Genomic DNA, 25,795 nt, shown 5'->3' on the forward strand with positions numbered 1-25,795 from the left:
ATATTAGAATAATTTACGAATCATCATGCTCAAATTCTCAAACCGAACTACCCTAAAGACTACTTGTTTTTTTATTATTAATAATATAATACATTATTATAAGGATTTTTAAAAAAGTAATAATAGTAACACATTCGCTCACACACGTTAATCGAAGGATGGGAAACGAAGAAGGGCAATGAGAAGTTAGGATAGGATAGGCAGGTACAACAGTCGGAGAGCCAAAAGACAGACATACGCGATATACTTTAACTACTTAACTTTAGTCAGTCTGCAGTGTAATAATTTTTGTTAGTGGATTATAAATGTAGTATGGTGTGTATGTGTATTAACATTCGTTTATTAAGCGACATACATACTCTATTTATTTTTGTTTAAATATTTGGTCTAAATTGTATTGAAATAAAAACTTGACACAAATATCAAATAATGATTTTTGAAATCATATAACAAAATATAACTAAGTGATATCGGTAGGTAAAACGTTTTGGATAGCCAAGTAAAATATAGAAAATATAATCGATTAAAAACGCCTCTGGTGGCCGATAAAAATAGTATGAAAAACCAGATTTTTATGAAAACTCCGTAACGAAATAAAACATAAAACTCGGTCGTGTAATTAAAACAACATCGGAACACACGCGTCGCATCTGGCGCAGGACGTGACGTCACGCGGCGCCATTTGCATTTTTTCCCGCCAAATGCGGCAACCGCACTTTTGTTGAGTGCGTATGAAACTTTTTAAAATTTAAGTGCACTTATAAAATAGCATTGAATAAAATGCCACATCTGCGCTACAATTAATTATTAAGTAATATCAAGTTGAAACACTAATGTGGCAAAGAAAGGCACCATAATTACCGTTAACTATCCATTTTATAAAGGTCTAAATTTTTATATTCTCTCCGGTTATTAAACTGCTACTACCTTAAGTGATAAGATGATGAATTACACGATAGCGGACTTCAAAAAAAAACATTTTCAACGTTTTTGACATTTTAGCATTAACGATACATAAAAACATGTAAATATACTGCTGACCCCGTTTCGACCGCGTTCATATCACCAAAAATCTTCGTACAGTAGACAGGATCTTATATAATAGGTCCAGTGATGTCAATTCCCTCATCTGGCAGAAATTTTAACACATGTAAACTTAGGCTTACTTACATTTAAGGTTTATAATATATTTTAAATAATATAACGGCGTACACATAATGTTTATATATTACCATGGCAACATTTTGATTACATTGTTTATTGTCAAATAAAAAAACAAATCAACGAAGTTGTAATAGAATCAGGTTTACATAAGGCGCTTTTGATTCGTATAAGCCCGCTGAACATTATGAAACGCTAATAATATAGAATTTTAATTTAAAGTTAATTGGAAATTAAAATGTTTACTTTGATTAGTTTTTTAGTTTCTAGTTAGCAGCAAGGGGACAGTGATCTATAAATATGTATAAACTGGTATTTTTTCATATCTTGTAGCAAGATTTTTCTATGAAAGATAGACACAATCTTGTCAATTAGATTGATAAATTTATTCCCTTTTTGTAGTTACTAGCTTTGTTTACTTTGCATACGAATTAATGCAAAATAAATTATTTCTTTTACATGAGTAAAATATACACAGTCACTACGACACGAACTTTATGTCCATTTTATATGTATTTCAACCTTATAGTAATACGTCATTATAGGATTCTTTAACTCATAAAAAGCACTATAAAGTGGTTTCGTATATATATTTCAGATACATGTATTACTTTTCACGTCCCATGGTCTCTGTCAATATGCTATGAACACGGGTATGCGGGCAGATGTAACATTCGATGATGACAATGAAAGGTTTGATTCAATATTTTTATTAAATCATATAATCACTCTTTTAAGTGCAGTACTATTTCGTCACTCTTGTGTTCGATGAATACAGACAAAGTAATACTGTAGTCAAAACGGTGAACTGAGAGTTATTATATTTTTATGAATCAGCAATATTTGTGTTGCGTTACATACGTTTTGTTGACTTATAAAAAAATGCTGACTAGATATTTTTATGTATGTTCATAGCACTATAATACAAGGCAGTTGCCTTGTAACTATGGCCGCTCGTTATAAATTAATTTATAGATTACGTTAAAATAATTGTTTAAAAGGATATCTAGGAAGGCAAAACTATGCTGACCTATGTTGGGTTATAACATTAAATTATAAGCAATGATTGAGGAGTGTTACCACTCCATTTATGTCCTCCATGTTTTAGCTGCATGTTAACCTGGAGACGGGAAATAATATTTGTTTCACACAGAAAACTGCCAACATACTTGCTCATAAAATAATCAATGGAAAGGACTAAGAATGTCTCTTTGCCCAATGTAAACATACCTATATGTTCATAAGATTAATGCAGGTTACTTTGTGATGATGATATATATTTTTCCTATGAGAAATACAAATATTAAAATCTTTTATAGGTTTGATCTTAGCAATCTCATTCGCCAACAAAATGCCGTCAGGACTAATGCTTTTGATCCTCAATCTTCTGAAGAATATAGACGAATGGGCCACTTCAGAAGGAAAGCAAGAAAAATGCCAACAAGCCAACTCATTGCTAGATCGAGAGATAAGCTTTTGCTGCAAATTCAGAAAGAAAGGTATTATACTACATTTTTATTGTTATTGCTTAAACATTATAAATAATCGAAAAGTACAGAAAACACCAAAAAACAACAATAATGTGATTAACCTTGGTGCCTGAAGAGCCTCAGTACAAATTCCTTATGAACTAAAAAGTTAAGAACCAAAGTGTCAAAATAGTACTTGATCCCAGAAAAATTACGTCACATTTTTTTTTTCTTTTTACATGTGTCTTTACATCATGGAACATTACGATCTAGCCTAACTTAAGACTAATAAGTAATTTAAGTCTAACCTAATTTACTAAAAAGGATTGTTATCATAAGTAAGTGTCCAATAACGCTACTTATAGTCTCTATTAAAGGGAAGACACTCTGTTCTTGTGTTAAATATATTTTTCTTTTCATTCACTGTTTAGCACTTAATAATAAAGTTCACTAACACTAGTTCACTAGTTCAAATGGTTTTATCCTTTTCAATCTTCTCACTAGGTCAGTGGTGTCAAGGAGTTGAATAGCCTCGACATTCACGTGATGGTGGAGCCTATGTTCGTGTGCTCCAGCAGTCTTTTTTATTAATGTGGTGACGTCCTCTACATTAAGGTCCCGATGGAGGTCGTAATTGCGAATGTACCAGGGAGCATTGACTATTCCCCTGAGCACTTTGTTTTGGAATCGTTGGATTACTTGGATATTACTATTACTGGTACAGCCCCACAGCTGGCAACCATAAGTCCATACAGGTGTCAGGACTTGTTTGTAGATCAATAATTTATTTTGTACTGATAACGTGGAATGCCTTCCGAGCAACCAGTACAATTTAGAGTAACGGAGATCCAACTCTTCACGTTTCTTTTTAACATGGACCTTCCATCTGAGTTTGGTGTCTAGGTACTTAGCTGAATTTTGGAACGGCACTTTGACGTTATCAATATATACTGGCAGGTAGTTTCATGTTTTGTTGGAAAAGTTTATGTGAACTGATTTAGACTGATTTAGTTTTATCCGCCATTTTTTGGTCCACAAGCCAACAATATTTATGGCTTTTTGTAATTTTACTACCGCTTCCTTTTCAGTAGCCGCCGTAGACATAACAAGGTCGCGATAACGTTATCTTTTAGATCAGGAATATCGCATGTGTATAAGAGGTACAGGACCGGACCTAATACACTCCCTTGCGGCACCCCAGCTTTTATTTCTTTTAGTTCTGAATAATCATCTTCTTGTCGTACCCTAAACATTCTTTGTGTTAAATATGACTCAAGGATATTTGCAAATTGACGAGGCAGTAATTTCCTTAACTTATGAACAAGTCCTCGATGCCACACTTTATCAAATGCCTGAGCTACATCCAGAAAGACAGTGGAGCAGACTTTTTGTTCTTCTAGTGCTTTTTCAATATTATTTGTGATTCTATGAACCTGCTCTATGGTAGAATGTTTTTCTCTAAAACCGAATTGGTAATCTGGTAAGAGCTGCTTTTTGACAATAATAAGGTTAAGACGTTTGAGTAAGAGTTTCTCAAATAGCTTTGCTATAACAGGTAACAGTGAGATTGGCCTGTAAGACGTGACTTCGTGTGGAGGTTTTCCTGGCTTGGGAATCATTATAACTTCCGCAACTTTCCACATATTGGGAACATATTGAAGTCGAAATGAGGCATTAATTAAGGTTGTCATTTTAACTACGGCTTTAGGGGGGAGATGCTGCAGGACTTCACCCGTAATTAAATCAAAACCTGGAGCCTTCTTTTTAGTTAGACATTTAATTTCACTTAAAACTTCTTTTGGTGTGACTAGACGGATGTTTACTCTTCTGACGATATTTCTTCGAAGTCAAGTGAATCTTCTTCATCAATTGAAATATATTTTCTAGATGATCAGCAAACCTCTTAACTTTTTGTATGTTACTTGCAGCCCAATTCCCATTAGACTCTCGTAAGGGAGGAATATGTGTTGTAGGTTTTTTAATATTTTTTATCGCTTTCCAGATGGAGTAGTCGGTGGAACCATCAGAAGTTAATTGGTTTAGGTATCTCTTTATTGAAGTATCTTTATGTATTTTAATCTCTCTCCTCAGTTGTTTAGTGATTTGTGGTTATTCAGATGTTTTTTGTCTTCTGGACATCTTGTGGAATGCCACCTTTTACTTTGAGTTCGTTTTGTCATTATCAGATTTTTAATCTCTTCTGGGAAGTAGTTGTTTTGTACCTTTTTCTTAAATTTTGGAGTATTACTCCAAGCAGATTGTTGGATGTTCTTTGTAAATTTATTGACTTCTAAATCTAATTGTTCCTCAGTCTTTAAAGGTACTCTAAGGTCTACCATATTGACAAGATAAATTTGAAGCTGTCCCAGTCCGTATGCGTGTTCACGAGAGATGGATTCAGTTTTCGCTTTATAGGGTCTTCGCCAATTGTGAGTAAGATTGGTGAGTGATCTGAGTTCATATCATAGGCTTCCTCTACTTCTCTAAATATGAAGAAATCTATAAGATCTGGTATTTTATTCTTGTCTGTTGGCCAGTATGTGGGCCTTCATGTCGAAATTGCATCACATCTCAAATCTTTCATAGCATTGAACAGTTCTCTTCCTTTGGTCGATATTAATCTTGATCCCCAGTAGGTATGTTTTGCATTGAAGTCGCCTCCCAACACAAATCTATTTCCAAGACTTTCTAGCAGGGTTTTGGTCTACTGGTCGTACTTAAGTGCATATCTTGGTGGGCAGTAAATAGATGATATTGTTAATGGATACCGCTTCATTGATAGGCTCACAGCCACAGCCTGTATATGCTCTTTTTCATATTTAAAGACCTCATGGTGTTTTAAGCTATCCTTTATTATAACTGTTCTTCACCCACTGGATTTATTACTTGGGTGAAGAGCATGGTAGGCATTATATCCTTTAAATTGAATGTATGACTCCCTGGTAAAATGTGTTTCCGATACCAAGCAGATGTCAATGTTTTCATGTTTAAGAATTATCTGAAGTTCTCTTTGGTGTTTTAAAAGCACATTAGCATTCCATGCCATTATTTTTAAAGCCATCATTGCTTAAGACGTTTGGGAGCAGCTATTTTAGTGCCGCTTTCTAGTTTTTTAAGTCTTTCCTCAAAGGATGTCAATAATGAAAGTATGGTGTTAATCTTTTCATCCATGCCTGTGCTAGCTATCTCATTTTGTTGTGTTGGGGATAGAGTCTTAGGACCTTTAGTTACCTGGGCAAAGGAAACAGTTTTGGAAACTAATTTTGCTGGTTTTACCCATTTGTCCGTTTCTATTATTGATTTTGATTTTAAGACATTTCTCATTTTCTATAATTCTTTTGCTACTACACAGCCTCTGTAATTAGCTGGATGTGACGCACCACAGTGAACACACTTCGGTTTTGCGTCTCGTGGCTTGTTACAATCTACTGTGAGATGCTTTGCAGTGCATTTCACACACCTCGGCTCCTTGGGGCAGTATTTCTGTGTATGCCCGTAAGCCTGACACCTCTTGCATTGGGGAATCAATTTCGGTGATTTGGATTGGATTTTATTTCGTAGATATTTTTTATGTTTTCCTGATGATGGAACAGGCTTGCAAGAAGCATGCAGATTTTTTGCCATTACTCTTATTGGGCTGCTCTGCTTGTTTTCGTAAGAGAACCACGAGGCATCTTCATCTTTAAGATGTTTTGTGATAACTCTGTAGGTAACTTCACTATTGGTGTTAATCTTCACCGATCCATTTCTAAGCATTTTTATTGTGAACGAGTCTTTATTCAATTCTTTTTTAAGTAAAAAATCGTAGAATGATTGGTATTCAATTACATTTTCGACAATAATCGGGGGTGGAAGGGGTTCCTTTTTAGGCTTTTCTTTGGTTACTTTATTACAAATAACTTCTTTCAAGGGGGTAGGGGAGGTGTTTAGTTTCCTTTTCTTTCTGCTTTTTTGTCGCACCCATTCCGTTTCTTTAGCCAGTTCTTCTTCGTCCGTCTCATACTGAATTGATTCAGCGGCTGCCTCGTCCCTTTGTGTTAAGGGCTGATTCACTATTGGTGAATTGTGAATCAGCCCTATTTTTTTCTATACGTTCCTTCAGTTGATAGACAATAGTTTCCAGGTCCGAGCATCGGGCTCTTTCCTTTTTCAGTTCAGCCAATAGAAATTGCTCGTTTTGGGTTTTAATTTCAATAACACATGGAGATGACATCATAAATAATTAAAATTATAAAGACAAAACCTCGACTTTATTCATTACACAATAACAAATATTAGGTCAGCGATTCATCGTAACGCGATCGTGGCGTTGCGTCAGCGCGTTGCACTTTTTCGGTCACAATAATTAATACGCGACGTTTCTAACCGAAATGAAAACAACAACTGATAAGTCACATGGAACTCAAATTAACGCCAATCAAAATAAGCTTTAATATAAAAACAATAAATTGAGACCGATAACAGGCAAACTATTGTTGAAATGAAATATTGGTAATTATAAAAATAATATATTGATTCCTTTTAAGTAACTATATTATTTACAACTACTAATTATTATTTTTCTAATTTAACTGGACTTGTACATCCAGGCCGGTGAACTCTGTAAAAAAAATCAGTTTAATCGAAAAATAAATCGAGCTTGACCAACCAATAGCTAACTTTTAACACAATTTACAGAAAAGAGCAATTAAACCGCATAATAAATCAAGCCTTATATCAACTACACCAAGGGAGAAGATTTGATGACTTTGCATACCATGATAACATGGAAAGCGATGGCAAAAACATAGATGATTTCAATACAAATTTAGAAAGGTTGACCAATACTAAAGTTAATACGGATACAATTAATACCAGGCGCAATTTACCCGTTGAAGATGAAAAAATACTTATGCATTACGCATTCCCAGTTAATCTAAGAGTTGAAGGTTATTTAAAAACTCCAGTAGAATAAAGCTCTGAAACGTATGTTTTGTTTTTTGTTGCTTAAACTGACGTAACAAAAGTTGACTTAATCAATATCTGTAAATACCCAAGATTATTATAAAGGTATAATTTTTTGGTAGTGTATTAAATAAAGTAGCAAAATACGATCAATCTTAAGCCTTTGTTATTTTATTGAAAAATAGATGTAGTTGGCCTTCAAAACAGTAGTGTAGCACACAATAATATTTTATTACAATATTCAGCATCGTCTTAAAATTAAAAGTACACCCTACGCTACCCGAAATAATCGTGAATTAATTACATTTGGTCCTATTTCACGCTAAATTACATATTTGATTAAAAATCAATTATGTATGTAGTCACTCAGGGAAAGTGAAAACTTTGTTGTTGAGTTACAGCCCACGTTATGTAGGGTTCAGTTCCAAAAATGAACTTAAAGAACCATAATATGTTGCTTGTACTTATTATGTTAAGCACATTATTAGATACTAGCCTACAAAAAGACCCAAAATCTAAATTAATATTTGAGATTTCAGAAGTAATAAATGATTTAAATAATCCGAAAATAATAGAAAGAAGGAAGATTGAAGTTCCAGTTTCACGAAATTTTTTAACACAACGCACTTATTTACGTGATGCAAATGATCCAATTATTGCACGAATATGTAAGAAAACTGGCTGCTCGTGCGGAAGATCAAGCTTACATTGTAATGCACAAGATGTTTTTGAAGTGACAAACGATGTTGAAGATGTTATTCGTAATATTGATCACCAGATTGATAAACGTGACCAAAGTAATGAAACTTATGATTTACTGCGCTGTGGTCCCGGTTGCAATAAATTGTACAAACATAAGAAAAAGGGGAGTGATTCGTTCACAGAAGATTTTAACATGGCTAGTGAAGAACGGGATACTGACGATCAAAATCTTCTAAAAGCTGTTCTTTCAGAACTTAATGAAATATCTAAATCTGAAAATGAACAAGACCATAAACTATCAACTCGAGGTGCCCTTAAACCAGAAGACATATATGAATACTACAGATCAGCCATGGATCAAGTTAGAAAAACACTCATGGGTTTTATTAAATATAGAACAGGTTTGTCGGTAGTAAAATACTTACCTAGGGAAGTAAGGAAAGGAATTCAAGCTATCCGAGATAGATATAGACATTTCAAAATGTCAGATAAATCTTTAAAAAAACAAATTTTCCAAGTTTTATTAGATGATATTCTAAAAATAAAAATCGTCCCAAACAAAAATGCTGAAGTTTCCTATGACGTATTTATGCCAGATTGGATGTACTTGGAGGTGGTAAAAAAGAAAAAGGAAAAGCGATTACGGTCTAGAAAGCGCTCAGTGATGAAAAGAATCCTACCATTAACATCACAACAAAAAATACGGTTGCTGAACAAACCAGGACCGAAGAAATTGTTAAAATTCGTGTGGAGGAGGAGTTTGGGCTCAGACATAAGGCACTATGGAGTTCCATTTGTTTTAGATATACAAGGCCTAGCCCAGTTAAATTAGGATCCATATTAAAGAATAAATTGTTGTGTCTTGTAAATAATAAAATATATATTTATATATATATTTAGAGAAGCCTATTCATTCTTTTCATAGTAACCACTCTACTTTAAAATGGTAAAGGTCTTTCTAAGATATCCTACCGTTGTTTATAATTGTAGGGATAAAATATTAAGAATATTTCCGTGTGCATTTTTTTTATGTGCTCTAACATAAACTAACGCAAAACTAATTATAATTAGAGTAATAAAAAATAATTGAAAATCTATTCATATTTCAGTAAATATTATTTTTTAAACCAATTTTGTTTCTGATGTAAAAAATGAAAAGAAGTGTAATAATATTGTTCGTTAATTATTTTTTAAATCTTCCTTCAAGTAAAAGCTATTCTTTTAATAACTTTAAAACTAGAATCGGGAACATAATAAACGAAGTATCGTCTCAGAAAGAGAATATTGGCCGTCAATTACAGAATCCTAAACACAAATCTTATGATAAATTCGATGATGTATTGGAAGATCTTACAGTTTTAAATAATAATGGACATGTTAATGGAGTGGAGAGTAGAGGAGATGTTGAAATGTGCGACAGATTTGGTAGATGTGTATGTCGTAGTTCAGAACGTTGTGGTAATAAAAAAGATATTGATAACGTTGTCGATGATGTAAATAAACAAATATTGGAAGATCTAAAGATATTCAGTCTTCAAAATGGAGAAGAAAATTATATAAATAACAAAATAAGAAGTAATGAAGTTCTCGTTGTGGTGATGAACCCTACGGAAACTAAACGATTATTTCAATCACAAAAATATAAGCGAAAACGTTCTAAAAATCTATTAGAAAATATAATTTATGAACTTTTAGATTTAGCCAATGTTGGTAGCAATGAAATTTTGAAACTTAAACGGTCTCGAATACCGTTTTCGCCAAAAGAAATAACAAAATATTACAATGAATTTAAAGATGAGGTAGTTGCTAGAATATTTAAATACGTAAAAAATATCCCACCTAAAAAACCATTGCCTTACCTGACTCTCAAACCAAGGTGGGAGTTCAAAAAGCTAAAAGAAATGTATAAAGAAAACGAAATGAAAGATTCCGAATTGAAACGAGTCATACTTGACATGTTACTTGGTGAAAATAGTAATATGAATATTTATCCTCATAAAAATAGAAATGCATACGAAATTGTTGTACCAAAATGGGTTTATTTAGCGTTTTATAAGATGAGAAAATATCATAAGCATGGTTTTGAATAAAAAAATCAACTTTATAAATAAGTTGTTATTTGAAATTCAGTGGTTTTTTTTTTAAGTTCTTGCCTGGTTTACATATTTTTACTGGAAAAAGATATGAAAACCCGCTTTATCAGTTCTTTAATCAGCAGGGATCTTCTGTAAAACCGATTCCAATTTTCAATGGTCATGACGTCGTCAATCTATTTTATGATAGCCCATTACATCCGCTAATGCCATTTATTCGTATTCTAGTTTTACGAATACTAGAATCGTCCAATGGCGATAATTTCAACAGACGTCAGCAATCGGATAATGACTTGAGAAGTATGCATTTTGGGTAGAAACTGTGAATGCCAACTAATTATTAAGTTTAATGAAATCAGTTCTCGTTTTATGAAAATAAGTTTTTAGGTCTGGCTACAAGCAATTTTGCAAACATACATCCGAATATTTTACACCGAATAAGGTATGACTGTCTTATTGTCTCTTATTAAATATAAACTTAAAACACTCCCTACGATTGCAATATGCATATTTAATAATAATTAATTTGTAATATCAAAACTTATAAGACTGTTTTGAAAAAAAGTTAAAAATTTCCTTGTTGTTATAAATTATTGCTATATTTATATTTCAAGTCTACATACTACTTCAAGTCTTCACAGTCCATCTAGATATGTGTCAGGTCCACATAAACGCAATTCAATTTGTTACATAGATTACAATTTCATTTCAAATAAGAAGCGCAATCTTCTTAAATATGGTGTATATCTAGTCTTAAATCAGGTCTATACTTCTCTTCTTATACTCTACCCCAAGATAAATCTATTTGCATGTCTGTTTAAGAATAAGCATCATTGTGACGTTACCAATTCCATACAAGAAACAATTATTATGTTAACATTTGACAGTGATAGTTGACAAATTGTCAATTGTTGTTGGGAGTCTGGAGTCGGAGCTCGCACTCACAAAAATATTTCTGTGTATCTTGTAATTAGCTTAATAATAATAATTAGAAAATTTGATTATAGTTATCCTCGTATTTTTTTCGCAGTGTGATTTGACTTAAATATTTAAAGGCTTGGTTAAAATTATATCAATAAAATGGCCAACGACACTCCTGAAAGTGACTTCTCTATAGAATGCTTTCAAAACTATTCAGCACCAGAAGTATTTGTTCAGGGATTAGCGGGTATGGTTGATCAGTCTGATGTCGAAGTGATAATACGAGCACAGAAAACTATGTAAGTTAGTAACTTAGGATATTGATTTCCACAAGTAAATAATAACGGCATAGTTTAAAACTATGTACTCTATTCTATGAATGTTCATGTAATAGTTTAAATGGTTATGTTGATATAAGTGTATAAATTGCTGGTACTGGCTGCTGAAATTGTGTAATACAAAACAATTTCAGGTTACAGAGATTTGAAAAAACAACCGAAATGTTAACTAATTGCAACCAACTCTCAGCAAGTCGCCTTCGAGCTGCATCTGTAGAGTTTAAGAAGCATACACAACTACTGTTAGATATGAAAAGGGATTTAAATTATATATTTAAAAAAATAAGGGCTATTAAAACAAAGTTAAGGTAAATTTAATGGTGGTATTAATTAATTTGTTGGTAACAGTGTTTTCATGTTAAATATGCAGAACTTTAGCTTTTAATCTTAGTCACTTAAAGATTATTTAATAAAATAAAAAGGTTATTGTAAAATTTCAATGATGATTCATTGAGTAGGATTAGTGATTTCTAGTGGTTCCCTAGTGTGAGAAGTAGCATTCAGTATTATTCACTTATTATTTGTCCACATTCACTATGAATTATAAAGGATAAAAAAAATTATGATGATGTGTTTACATTGCTCTTAGTGTAGAATGCAATATTTTAATCCTAAATATGTAACTATCTCAAGATTTCAAATATTTTCACCATACCCTCTCTGTTCCAGCACTCAGTATCCTGAAGCCTATAAAGTCGCTGTAGCATCAGCTGCTGGTTATATAAAGCCACTTGATGAAGAAGAAGAAATGAAACCTTCAGAATCAAAAATAGCATCTAAAATGGTGACCACAGTTTCAACAGAAACTTTAAGACCTACAGACAAAAAGGAAAATGTAGATAAAAATGTCAATGTAAAAAAAAAAAGCAGCAGTTCATCTGAAACAGAAAGCGCAAGCTCTGGAGATGATAGTAGTACTGACACTGGTTGAATGTAATATTAACTGTGATTTAATAACTTTGTTAAATGGTAAATTAAGCTTGCTGCTTGTACCTTTATGTCTGACTCAGAATATAACATGAAATGTCAATAGTATGAAATTTAAGTAACTGAAAAAAAAAACTATATTGAAGTAAAAAAATGTTCTTATCTTTTTTGCTGACAACTTTGTTTTGTTTGGCCGTGTGTACCAGTTTTAAGAATTCATCAATAATTCTCTTCACACATTAATTTACGTGACTATTCATAAACAGACTTTGTCAGACACTTAAATTTCATTTAATAAACTAAAGTTGACCTTAAAATACCTAAATATACTTAGGTACCCGATTTTTTCGCCCAACCCAAATAATCTGCAAGTAAGTTGTATCAAATATATTATACCTGTATAGATCTGCATTGTGAGACCAAAAGAGAATTTTTCTCAAAGCTAAGTTTGTCTTCAGTATATTAAAATTGTGTTGGTTTTTGACAAATTGAAGTCACAGTTTGCCCCTTAGTATATGTAACTGTAAGCCTTCCAGTTTATTAATATGATCTAGTAGGGAATGGACCAAGCTATGCTTGTCTGATGAAAATGAATAATATTATTATAAGACTTTGTTTGTTACCATTTCTGTTACTTTTTAATTAAAAATATTCATTAATAATAAATCCTATTTTTGAAGGATTGTAAATAGTTACCAAAAATAGCTTTATTTAGCTTCAACTAAAGAACCCTTTTGAGAATAAAAAGCCAATACCAGCACAATATAAGTTTTTTTTTAATAAAAAGAAAACTTAGGATATTGTATTAGTGTAGGTACCATGCCTAAAAGACTAGACTTGTAACATTAAATTTCAGTCTTTTCATTTAAATCAGAATACCAAACATAAAACTTAATCATAGACATTCCATAAGGCAAAGTACAAGTTTGATCATATTTAACATTACAATATTTTTTCTATGAGTATGCAGTCCACTAATGTAGTCTGTTAATCATATGATCTGAGTATAATAATGTAATGTAATTAAGTAATTATTACATATTTAACTTGATCTAAACAGTTACACTATTAACTACTCCTATTTAATAAAGTATTATCAAAGAAAATTTACACAGCATATGCTTTAGTATGTTTTTTAGCATTTTCATGAAATAAATCAATATTATATTTATACTCCATAGCTATTTCTGTTACCAAAGGGTCATCAGGATTTGGGTTAGCAAGTAGTGTTTGAATTGATATTAAGAGTGTTTCTATGGTAATTGTAGGTAACCAAGATCCCTTAGGCGGCATTTTCAGCATGTTCATACATATCCTTCCAACTGAAATATTAATATTTCTATTTTGTAACATATTCCATGGAATTATATTTTTTATTTTAAAAAAGTCAAATTTAAGCAGTTTATTTAATGATTTGTTACTGTAAATACTCAAATCTTAATAATTATACAATAATATGCAACACAAGACTATGTCAGAAGTCTTGTCTTGATACATTATAAGAAGTGACAAACTTTATTTACCTGCATCAATATTTGGATGATAAACTGGTGTCACAAACTTTACTTGAGGTGGTTCAAAAGGATACCGGTCTGGAACATTTATTACTAATTTAAACTGTCCAGATTCATAAGGAGAGCCCCTAGGCCCACACATTTTTATCAGCAAGACATCGAGAACATCTTCTTTCTCTGGACGACATGTAATTCCCCAAGGGGGTTTGTTCCAAAAACTTTTCATTTCGCGGGTTAAACGCACAGATTTGGCACTTGACATTGTAGTAAATGTTTGTTGATATTCAATTCAGATAACGTATTTTGATTTATAGAGTTAATAACTTATACGTATATGATATACAGCCTACCGAAAAGTTACAATTTATCAAAATTTTATGTAGTGATATAGTATCAATTTTGTTGATTGATAGATTCAAATACACATGTAGAGTGAAGAAATTTATTTATTATTACATACAGCATATTATACACACCCACAGACTAAATACATATAACCACATCTACCATGTAGAGACTAGAGACATTAACGCACGACACAGGTTGTTAAGAATACAGAGAAGGATTCTTAATCAAATATACTATTAGAATATTTTAAAATGTTATTAATTGTTTTAACCGACTTTAAAGGGTAGAGACATTTAGTAAGGTGTAATTCACTTTTTAACTTTGCATAACACGTTGCTGTTGTTTATTTCGCTAAGATTTTGATCTTACTTAATTCCATATTAAACGTGTATAACATTGACACTTTCAATCTAATATAATTACAACTGTCAACACTCATGTCTCAACAGTTCGATTGAAGTTTTGAATTTAGATATTTGACATTTTTACTTTTAGTATAGGTAATTTAAGCGGCGGTGTACCACGATATTTACTAAATAACTATTTCTAATAAACGCTTGCGGTAATTTAATTAAGTATATTTCGAATTATTACTAAGAGAAATTAAAAAAAATTAAGTTCACTTTTAAATTTTATTATTTCATTTAAGTAGAGTTGTGAAGTTATTAATAACATTTAGCAAGACAACAAGATCCGCCTGTTTAGGTAACAAGCCTTCGATTCGGTAAGTATAATAAATATATTTTTACTTAAATTACAAATGTATATGCATAAATATATATTTAAAAAATTCTAAATATGAAATATGAATATTATAGACTTTCTATTAAATCAATAACGACTTGTATAGCGAATAGAAACTTAAATTGTGTCACTCAGTATTATATGGATATGAGGCTTAGTTTTATCGATTTTATTTCTGTTTAGTCTTCATAAGTCATCTAGACCGTTTTATGTAAGAAAGTACGACCTAGTTATCGAGCGATATTCTGAAAGGTCGTATGCCGGTTGTGTCAATCACTTCCTCGAATGTAAAAATTGCTCCTATAATATCCAATATTTCCGTATTACTAGCAAGGTAAGCTCTTCCAACTTAATTTTACAATAGTATCAATTAATTCATTGATATTTTGCATTGTCTTTATGTAAATGGTCAATGAAATTATTAAACTAGGTATTGACTACTTATCACTGAGGATTAGTCTATTTTGATGTTGCTGTAAACATACTTTTCAAGTTAAATTCTATGCTGTAAAATCTTAAACTTACCTGAATTTTATGGAGTAATAATACAAATGCAAGTAAATATGTTACTTTCAGATAAACTGAAAACTATTTTTTTAAAATTAATAATGCAAATACAAGTAAATATGTTAGTTTCAGATAAACTGTAAACTATTGTTTTTTTTAAAATTAATAATGAAATGTGTACTGCATTTATATGGATATCTTATAATGAGTGCATTAATTTGTAATTATATCTTCAAATATGGTGAGTTTAATATATAAAATATGTATTTTCATGGTCTCTGGTATTGTACATTTGTAGCTTGATTGAACAGGGACTTGAAAATCAATACACATTGTAGGTTCAAAAAATGGAAATATAAATCAATTGTTTCAGTTAAAACTCACAGTGCTTACTTAATGCCCTTCACAACAAGAGATAATTAATAATTCTTTGTGTATGCACCAATACCTCAGGAATATTTTAAAATAAATATGTATATACATATGTACTCTATAAAAATCCAATGTGTTACAGAGAAATGTATGCTATAATTCTTATATGATGTATTTTGAAAACATCACTTACAATATCCATAAACAATGGTTTAAACAAATATAATTGTTCTGACTTGGGAATATTAAATATTCTTTATTATGAAATTTTATATGCATTAATTGAAGGAAAAGTTATTTGACAGTGGAGCGTAAATAGTAATCATTTTAGTATCTATCTGTGTCTGATTAAAGAATTGTGTCAGTTGTATCTATCAAATTCAAAAATAATTGTTGTATGTCTACAACTTTACCTCTTATTCATAACTATAACATAAGGTTCGAATAGCCTCAAAATTAATAAAAACCTTTTTCTCTGTTTTATAAAGTGCGGAAAGAAGCTGTTCATACATTAGCTTTTTCACATAAAAATAAACTTGTGGTATAATTTAAAACATGGCATTTCTTACAAGGTAAACATAAACCCATATTTACTAAACATATGAGACTTCCTTGTATGTATTAATAGAACCAATTCTTGGTAGTGGCTGTCCATTTTACAATAGAATGCTTACTATACACGTTTTGGTTATACTTTAATAGTATAGCCAAAACTTATGCTTTATTACATTCTAATAATGTCTCAAATACCAGCCAGACCCAAGCTGTAATATTCATAGAGATTCTGATTCAACATCATAAAGTCTGTTTATTTAACAAAAACAAACATGTGACAAAATATATCATTTAATAACAGTTTAAATTGTAGACACACAAGACATAGAGACAGAAAAAATACGCTTGGAATAACCAAACTATTGTTTATTTGAGACAGCATTATTTCAACATATTCTTAGTCAGTCAAATTTTACAATATTTTTAGTTTTATGTTATTTTACAAGGAATGAAATAAGAATTCATTAGAGCTTTCAAACACATGGTATAAGTTCCGAAGCCCGATGTTGCTGTTAAAAGTACATTCAAATTGTATCATTTAAAAATAATACATGACTCATGTCTGGGAATAATGTATTAAGATTGATTGCAGTTAATAAGTGGAATTAGATGTGACTGAAACCAATTCCTCATATATGCTATTTCAGATGGCCTAACTTTAAGAGATATTATAGAAGCTACAGTTTAGTCTACTATCTAGATGCTAGATTTTCTAGAAGATCTAGTAGATTAAAGGTGATTTCATAATAGTATGTCAGAAAGGTGTAAAATAAGTACTTTCATTATGAGCACACGTCCCTGTCGAATGATTTCACGCCATTACTGGCCTTAAGCAGATCCTTCTGTAAAGAGATTTATTTAGATTTATTTTCAACACACTAGGAAGCTTCATTTAACATAATACTCCGTAACTCAAGTTTAAGGTTTCCATTCCAATAATAGAGACTGGTCATTGCCGAATAACAGATACAGACCAAACCCTTCGCCACAGTTCACTATATCACCTAGATAACGTTATAAATATTAAGGCGTAAATGTTGTCGCATATACGTTTTAACTATGTTGGATAAATTCCAAGTCCTTCAAGGTTCAGGCCCTTCGAGGTCGTACGAGATAAAAAATAGAGTAAAGGCTTCCTGATGGGATTGAAGCTGAAATGATATTTAAGTGTCCGCATAGGATAAATACTTGCGTTTGCAACGAACTCGATTGACAATTTTTTGTTTTGTTGGTATTTTATTAAATTGTAACTTTAAAATCGTCGTTTCAGCCTGTTGACGTCTACTACTGAACATAAGCCTTTCCCCTAATTTCCAGCACGACCGCTCCCTCGCGCTATGCATCCAACGCCTTCCCTCCACTCTCACCAGGTCATCTGTTCTAGTGGGCAGCCGTCTAACGCTTCGCTGACTGGTCCTCGGCCCCTATTCCAGGACTTTTTTGTCCAATCCGCCATCCGTTATTCGGGCTCATTGCCATTTAAGCTTAAACGCCCTTTTGCTGTATCAGTGACTTTAATTCTTCTACGGATCTCTTCATTTCTAATTCGATCGCGTAGGGAAACACTGAGCATAGCCCTCTCCATAACTCGTTGAGCTACGACACGTAGTATGTGTAGTAGGCTTGAACTAAGAGACGAAGTAGCAGACCCGTAAGTTATCGCTGGTAGAAGGAACTGATATATATAAAGAGTTCTGTATATATATCTAAACAGGGGTTCGTGTTAAAAGCTAAAGTTGCTTTGATAATCCAGTTCGTTTAAACCAAACTAATCAACCGGACAGGATTTTTTAATTTTTGCTTAGAATGTAAAACAAATTACCAATTCGAAAATCTATCGTTTTTTCAATACCATTATTAGCAAGACTAATTATTATTCATATGAGCGTCTTCAACGTGCGACTCTCATCGCTGAGGTCGTAGGTTCGATCTCCGGCTGTGCACCAATGGATTTTCTTTCTACGTGTGCATTTAACATTAGCTCGAACGGTGAAGAAAAACATCGTGAGGAAACCGGCTTGCCTTAGACCCAAAAAGTCGACGGTGTGTGTCAGGCACAGAAGGCTGATCACCTACTTGCCTATTCAATTCACAAACAATCATGAAACAGATACAGAAATCTGAGGCCCAGACCTAAAAAAAAGGTTGTAGCGCCATTTATTTATTTTAATTATTATTCAACGTATGACATGGTCTTGAATTTGTTTGGCTATAACCTCTAAAATTACCTCCGATAAACCCGGTACCCGGCAGAAGTTGGCAAGTAGGATCGTTAGTTAGAATTGTGAGTTTCAGAAATGAGACAGCGCTAAGTATGACTCGCGTACGTCAAAATCCAATACAATTGACCAAGTATGTGACAATTACTCTCGGACTGCCCCCTCCAATAATAGGGCTTATCAGCGCATTGCACAATATTTTGCAATAGTTGTTGCGATTATGTTTATGTGGAAGACTGCTCAAGGTCATACTTTTTCGAATTCTGTTTTGCAAAAATACTATCACAATAACCTATTATGTATAACATCGCTCAAATAAAAATTGTAAAATGAATATTAAAAGGTAGTATGATGTCTAGCGAGTAGTATTATTACATGTTAGTGTTGGCCTAGTGGCCTGAGAATCCTGAGATCGTATATTCGAACCCCGGCTGTGCACCAATAGACTTTTCTGTCTATGTGCGCAGTTAACACTGGCTCGTACGGTCAAGGAGAATATTGCGAGGAAACCGTATGCCATAGACACAAAGAGTCGACGTTCATCAGTGTACATTGTATATGAATAAATGATTGTTGACTTTACAACTAATACAAGAAATTAATGTTTATATTTATGAATAGTTTCTATTATAATACAATATTTGAGTTTCAGCCATCCCTTGTTCGTGTTACCTCGTGGAGGCGGTTTTATTCCTGGCCTACACAAAAGCCAAAGGTCAAACGTGACGCATGCCACGGGAACATGAGGAAATCCCTCAAAATTATATAAAATTTTTATTTGTCAGTTGGCAACAGTTAAAGTAATTCATTTTGTATTAAATATAAAATATCTATTAATATGACCATTAAAGCAAAAAAACCGGCTGGGTCCTGGTTGACGTTCCAATGGCTCCAACGTCCCATTTCGCTTCAATTCTTGATGGCACTAAGAACTCTGCACACTCACTGCGTCTGCGCCTCGTTTTCGGATTATAACAACATGGCGCTGTTGAGAGCAAATGCAAATGAGTATATTTTACGCAGGCGTGACTTACATTAACCTGTATCTTAATTTCCATTAAACAGACAAACGGCTAATTGTAAAAAATCTACTAATCTTAAAGCTAACTTAACAAATGTGTTAAACAACATGTCAGTCAAACACAATTATAAATAATCCAGTCGTATTATTCATAATTTGTAACGTATTACTTAACAAGTTTACTATAAGGAAATAATTGTTTCCACGTAATAATAATCGCGCTAATAATAATTACAATATTATTATAATGACAATATTATTGTTATATCGTAGATGATTTATCCATGATTATGATACATTTAAATTATAATATACGGCATTTACAATTTCACAATAATCGTCGAACATTTTAAATTCCGGAAAAACGATAAAACGATATCCTTGAAATTCTTTCTCATAAGTCCTCCTGTCTTAGCGAATCCTTTAAGGTCTCTGCAGTTAGGCTATGGAATTCACCTCCCGTCCCTATTCGCTTAGCTCCTTCTCTATCTTCCTTTAAATTTCTTCTGTACAAACATCGTATCGCTAACTTTCTTACTAGCTACTAACTGACGTGAGACTGATCTTAAATTATCGTGACTTTAAATTATCGTGATCTTAAATTATCGTGATTCATGTGCACTTTTTATTTTTCATGTATCCTTTTTTTTGTTCCTGTTTAGTTTTGTCTCTATACAACTATGTGTAATATGTATTTTTGCACTTCTTGTCTACCTTATCTAATTTAATACATTTTTTTTTTACTCTTCTCACAGTAGTTGCCTGAAAGAAATCGCTCGAAAGCCATAAGGCCGCCAGTTTAATTTTAATTCCTCCTTTTAATTTAATTATGATTACTTTTTATATTACGTGCAATCAAGTGTTAATAATAATAATAAATGTAACCATAAAAGTCACTTGAATTGTTGAGTTAATAAAAGTTATAAAATGTGTATGAAAACCCCAAAATTCCTGTCATGACAAACTGGTATGGACGCGTGAGGAATTAATGCATCTGAGAACCAGTTTTGATATTTCTCCGATAGTTTATTTTTACTTGTGTATTCACAAAAAAGTATTATATGTATATATATTTTTTTAATCGTCGCTTTTTTATCATATTGGTATCAATTTTGATGTTAAATTTTCAGCTGAACTTCACTTAGTTTTCGAGGTATATATTATAACTTTAGTGAAATTCTTAAAGTCGTGTCAATTTGGAGATTTTCAAAATTGTTTGTCAGGACTAAGGTTTTACACCGGTATAGTTGACTTACGCGAGTACTACACATCGTAATTATCATTATTTATAATTGAATTAAGCTAGTGACGGCAATAGAGATGGTAGCACTTCATTTTTATGCGTCTTAAATCTATAATTATATGAGTCAGCGGTATTTGAAGGACGTCGACATATATCAATTGTATTTCGATTATAAAATCGATTTTAATATATAGAATCGACGCTGGCCAAGGGCGTCGCGAGGGGCGGGGTTCGGGTGGGGGTAGCTGCTCCCAGTTAATTTGTAAACAATTATTTTATTGATAAATATATCTAATTCGTTACTATGTTTTATTTTATATATAACCACGTTGAAGTTTTGACGTGCTTCATACAAGTAATAATTTTCGTCTTTACTAAAACGGGTTTTAACATTCTTTTTAATAGATTAATAGGGGTGGAGTATCAATTTATCATTATCTTATCAATTAATCATAAAAAAATATTTACTATGACATCATAACTCTATTTTGTTGAACGCGCTATCTTGTCATTGATCTTTTGTGTGGGTAGGTATTTATTATTTTATAATTACAAAATAATCTTTAAATGTTAGTTATTTTTACAATGAGAAGCTTTTAAATCCTGTTAAAGTCGTTTTAAGTCCCGACTATTAACACAACATTTCGCGAGTTTATTTGTGACTACCTACTACAAGGCACATGCTAAAGTGTCTGGTATAATTTTCTCAGTGAATAACATAATTTTATATTTACTGTAAATTTAGTATTCATAGGAGTTTTGCTTTGAACTAAACATTATTATTGTTAGATTCGTCATCGCATTAGCAAGAACATTGCTGAATATTTTATATGTCATACTCATAATGACTTGTATACCCTAGAATTGCATTGCATTGCATTATTCCGGTAAATGTAGGTATAACATGTATACGGAACACGCGAGTTCTTAATTCAAATATCTGTCATAAGTAATTCATGAATTATAAACATTTCAGTCTGATCGCGACCGTGGTCGTGAGCACACGTGCTTTCTTTATATCGTGCTCCGTATTAACAAATAGTGGTAGTCACAGGTATGTTTATGGTGACTAATGAATGTCAATGTTTAATAATTACCGATTTCTGGTATACATAGTCAATTATAATTAAGCCTGGCGATAGTTATTTATTGAGTGCTAGTGCATGTGAACATATTGTATGTTAATTCGAAATGTTTTATATTCAATCAAACTCGAAGCTCATTTAAATAACTAATTATTATTTTTCAACCAATAATAATAAGACATTAGCGAATTAAAATGATCGCATTTTCACAACGGAACAAAACTATCAATTCTATAGACTCTCAATCTCTATTCAACAATATTTAATTTAAATTGATCTAGTGAATCCTTGATGGCGCCCCAAACGCTTTCGCGTTTTAACTAGAATCGGAAATAAATTCATTCTGAAAGATTTAAAAACTTTAATTAATGCATTGTGGTTTCTAGAATGAATTACAAAGTGTAAACATATTATTCTAGGAATTTGGCTTGTCTCTACATAGATTTTTTAAATTAAGAATAGGATATTATGACAGATAATTAAATGGATATATTGTCTAGTGAATCCGTGATGGCGCCCCAAACACTTTAGCGTTTTAACTAGAATCGGAAATAAATTCATTCTGAAAAATTTAAAAACTTTAATTAATGCATTGTGGTTTCTAGAATGAATTACAAAGTGTAAACATATTATTCTAGGAATTTGGCTTGTCTCTACATAGATTTTTTAAATTAAGAATAGGATATTATGACAGATAATTTAAATGGATATATTGTCTAGTGAATCCGTGATGGCGCCCCAAACACTTTAGCGTTTTAACTAGAATCGGAAATAAATTCATTCTGAAAAATTTAAAAACTTTAATTAATGCATTGTGGTTTCTAGAATGAATTACAAAGTGTAAACATATTATTCTAGGAATTTGGCTTGTCTCTACATAGATTTTTTAAATTAAGAATAGGATATTATGACAGATAATTTAAATGGATATATTGTCTAGTGAATCCGTGATGGCGCCCCAAACACTTTAGCGTTTTAACTAGAATCGGAAATAAATTCATTCTGAAAAATTTAAAAACTTTAATTAATGCATTGTGGTTTCTAGAATGAATTACAAAGTGTAAACATATTATTCTAGGAATTTGGCTTGTCTCTACATAGATTTTTTAAATTAAGAATAGGATATTATGACAGATAATTTAAATGGATATATTGTCTAGTGAATCCGTGATGGCGCCCCAAACACTTTAGCGTTTTAACTAGAATCGGAAATAAATTCATTCTGAAAGATTTCAAAACTTTAATTATTGCATTGTGGTGAATTACAACGTGTAAACATATGATTCTAGGAATTTGGCTTGTCTCTACATAGATTTTTTAAATTAAGAATAGGATATTATGACAGATAATTTAAATGGATATATTGTCTAGTGAATCCGTGATGGCGCCCCAAACACTTTAGCGTTTTAACTAGAATCGGAAATAAATTCATTCTGAAAAATTTCAAAACTTTAATTAATGCATTGTGGTGAATTACAACGTGTAAACATATGATTCTAGGAATTTGGCTTGTCTCTACAATGATTTTTAAATTTAGAATAGGAAATGACAGATAATTATGAAGATGTGTATTTTTTTGTATACCACTTAGCGGGCATTTACCGTTATCTGTGTCCCAGCCTGGTTACTATGTGGATTATTTGTATACAATCAATCCAGTGGCTAGACATAGGTCTTGGTCTTACACCTGTTTATTTGATTTTTTTTTCTGTGTTTCACAATTGTCGTCTATTTTTGGATATATGCATTTCCTTACGATGTTTGCCTTCACTGAGCGATCAATATTTGTGCACAAGTATCGAAAAATCCATTGCTTTTTCTTGGTTTAAAGGTACGATGTCAGGGTAGCTTATACCCTAAACACCAAAGGCTAACACTGCACCAAATATTTTATATATTATTTTTAATACGTACATTTTTTTTCCGGCGTGTTCCAGTATTACAGCTATCGCTGTGTGTGTGTTTAAAAAACAGAAAATAATATTTATGCCATTTACCATCGTAACAAATCATTTATTATCAAATATTTGCCACATTTTTTTTTATATTGAACAAAAATATTAACAAAATATAATTATGATTTTAGGATGGGTATCGTATACGCGACCTCTTATAAAATATTTTAACCTACAATAAAAAGAGTACATTATATTAAAAGTCGTGTCCTTTCCCTGTATCGCACGGTTGGATAATTATTTATAACTGAGAGAATCGCAGCGTTGGCCTAGTGGCTTGACCGTGCGGTTTTCATCCCTGAGGTTCGAACCCCGGCAAGAATATTTAACACTAGTAGGTGAAGGAAAGCATCGTGATACAACCGGTATGCCTTAGGCCCAAAAAGTCAAGCATCCTGCTTGCGTTAAGAAAAAAATATCACGAATGATATACAAAAGTCTGAGGCTAGACCCATGGTTGTAGCGCCACTTGTTTTTATTATATTAAAAATAGTGATCTTTGTGTAAGAATCCCTTCCCTTTTATAATATTAGTATTGATTAGTTATTAGGAATTACGTAGACTGAAACCACACCCATATCTTATCAAATCACGCTTGGTTGCAATGATAACTCTTGGTTTGACACCGAATGATACGAAGCGACTTATCACGGTGATTCAGAAGCTTGAAATGTTTTATTTAAAAATGGGAACAGATCTCTATTAGATTTGTATTTATTTTATAAATTATTAATAAAAGATATGGATAATAAAATTGTTGGTTATCTTTTTTTATAAGTATGGTAGGAAACACTTCCTTAAGATTGAAAATAGCTATGCAAAAGCACGCGTAACATTACCACACAAAATGTGTGGCATAAATGCTTCATAATCATGGTGTAAGCGTGTTAATTAAAATAAAATAAACATATAAGGATTGTTATTATATTTAAAATATTCGTATGAAGAACAGCGATGAGCGTTTTCTAAGGCAGTTTTGCAGCGCACCACCACTATGTGGAACCAGCTGCCCACTGAAGTATTTCCGAAGCAATTCGACTTAGGGTCCTTCATGAAAAGAGCGTACAAATTCTTGAAAGGCCGGCGACACACTTGCGAGCCTTCTGGCAATGTACTCACATTCACTCTCTCCATGGGCGGCGGTATCAATTGACATCAGGTGAGCCTCCTGTCCGTTTACCTCCTATTACATAAAAAAAAGCAAAAAGTAGTAGTAGTATGGACCTTACATTTAAAATCCTCATAAAAAATTTAGTACTCATAGTAGATAAATATTGACGAGAAGAAGTGGTAAAAAATGCAATGACTTGCCAAATCCATAGTTTCCTAATAGTACAGCTATTTTTAAATTGTAGACGTAATTCGGCAGGTTTTAGGCGCATAATATAATGTTTAAGTCGCCACTAGATTATCCTTATTAAATTGCTTGTTCGATGAATTAACCGGCAGATCTCAGCGAAAGATATACAATCGATAATAAATAATCGAAAGATAGACTCACTTATACAGCCGAACTTTTGTTTTCTTGGTTCTGTGGGCTACAACGAGCTTATAGTACGCCCAGAATTCGCGCTTGTGATGTATTTAATAAAATTATTACATGGCAAGGACAGTAATTCGTCAGTACTAACTTAGCTTCAATGTGCCTTATAGGGACGTCAAAATGTGACATCGTCC

General features: G+C 32.2%; 5 protein-coding genes and 1 long non-coding RNA gene across 8 annotated transcripts in view; 4 read left to right on the forward strand and 2 right to left on the reverse strand.

The window, feature by feature from the left end:
- Nucleotides 1-978: 978 nt before the first annotated feature.
- Nucleotides 979-1,394, reverse strand: LOC123707519. The gene is made up of 2 exons (XR_006753507.1): nt 1,233-1,394; nt 979-1,129 (listed from the first exon to the last, which is right to left on the reverse strand). It is a non-coding gene; the product is annotated as an uncharacterized LOC123707519 (long non-coding RNA).
- LOC123707518 lies at nt 1,335-7,598 on the forward strand. The gene is made up of 4 exons (XM_045657617.1): nt 1,335-1,473; nt 1,760-1,854; nt 2,481-2,660; nt 7,308-7,598. Exons 1-4 carry the CDS (start codon nt 1,462-1,464, stop codon nt 7,582-7,584), a joined length of 564 nt encoding a protein of 187 aa, XP_045513573.1. The 5' UTR covers nt 1,335-1,461; the 3' UTR covers nt 7,585-7,598.
- A 330-nt stretch (nt 7,599-7,928) lies between these two features.
- Nucleotides 7,929-9,289, forward strand: LOC123707110. Its single transcript, XM_045656907.1, has one exon. The coding sequence runs from the start codon at nt 8,005-8,007 to the stop codon at nt 9,106-9,108; it is 1,104 nt and encodes a 367-aa protein (XP_045512863.1). The 5' UTR covers nt 7,929-8,004; the 3' UTR covers nt 9,109-9,289.
- Nucleotides 9,290-11,269: 1,980 nt separating this feature from the next.
- LOC123707523 (kxDL motif-containing protein CG10681) lies at nt 11,270-12,572 on the forward strand. Its single transcript, XM_045657627.1, has 3 exons — nt 11,270-11,589; nt 11,763-11,936; nt 12,298-12,572. The coding sequence occupies exons 1-3, from the start codon at nt 11,450-11,452 to the stop codon at nt 12,557-12,559; spliced, it is 576 nt and encodes a 191-aa protein (XP_045513583.1). The 5' UTR covers nt 11,270-11,449; the 3' UTR covers nt 12,560-12,572.
- Nucleotides 12,573-13,000: 428 nt separating this feature from the next.
- On the reverse strand, nt 13,001-14,513 carry LOC123707524 (ubiquitin-conjugating enzyme E2 T-like). Its single transcript, XM_045657628.1, has 2 exons — nt 14,079-14,513; nt 13,001-13,877 (listed from the first exon to the last, which is right to left on the reverse strand). The coding sequence occupies exons 1-2, from the start codon at nt 14,329-14,331 to the stop codon at nt 13,663-13,665; spliced, it is 468 nt and encodes a 155-aa protein (XP_045513584.1). The 5' UTR covers nt 14,332-14,513; the 3' UTR covers nt 13,001-13,662.
- Nucleotides 14,514-14,921: 408 nt separating this feature from the next.
- The window catches only part of LOC123707215 (oxidative stress-induced growth inhibitor 1-like), a 32,487-nt gene continuing 21,613 nt past the window's right edge, over nt 14,922-25,795 (forward strand). For 2 of the 3 annotated variants that reach the window (XM_045657080.1, XM_045657082.1), the window contains exon 1: nt 14,922-15,141. The gene's annotated coding sequence lies outside the window, so the exon portion shown is untranslated. Of the gene's footprint in view, nt 15,142-22,059; nt 22,133-25,795 lie in introns of those variants that run through there. The other variant, XM_045657081.1, reaches the window with a different exon arrangement.

This window comes from Pieris brassicae, chromosome 3 (genome assembly GCF_905147105.1).
Source record: "Pieris brassicae chromosome 3, ilPieBrab1.1, whole genome shotgun sequence".
NCBI lineage: Eukaryota > Metazoa > Arthropoda > Insecta > Lepidoptera > Pieridae > Pieris > Pieris brassicae.

What these genes read in the sequence shown, in the direction of transcription:
- LOC123707524 (XM_045657628.1), bottom strand. Translation starts at nt 14,331, where the DNA reads ATGTCAAGTGCCAAATCTGTGCGTTTAACCCGCGAAATGAAAAGTTTT. An exon ending in TCATCCAAATATTGATGCAG is followed by an intron (nt 13,878 to 14,078) that starts GTAAATAAAGTT and finishes TTAATATTTCAG; the next exon opens with TTGGAAGGATATGTATGAAC.
- LOC123707110 (XM_045656907.1), top strand. Translation starts at nt 8,005, where the DNA reads ATGAACTTAAAGAACCATAATATGTTGCTTGTACTTATTATGTTAAGC.
- LOC123707518 (XM_045657617.1), top strand. An exon ending in TTCGATGATGACAATGAAAG is followed by an intron (nt 1,855 to 2,480) that starts GTTTGATTCAAT and finishes AATCTTTTATAG; the next exon opens with GTTTGATCTTAGCAATCTCA. An exon ending in CTGCAAATTCAGAAAGAAAG is followed by an intron (nt 2,661 to 7,307) that starts GTATTATACTAC and finishes CACAATTTACAG; the next exon opens with AAAAGAGCAATTAAACCGCA.
- LOC123707523 (XM_045657627.1), top strand. Translation starts at nt 11,450, where the DNA reads ATGGCCAACGACACTCCTGAAAGTGACTTCTCTATAGAATGCTTTCAA. An exon ending in ATACGAGCACAGAAAACTAT is followed by an intron (nt 11,590 to 11,762) that starts GTAAGTTAGTAA and finishes AAACAATTTCAG; the next exon opens with GTTACAGAGATTTGAAAAAA. An exon ending in GCTATTAAAACAAAGTTAAG is followed by an intron (nt 11,937 to 12,297) that starts GTAAATTTAATG and finishes TCTCTGTTCCAG; the next exon opens with CACTCAGTATCCTGAAGCCT.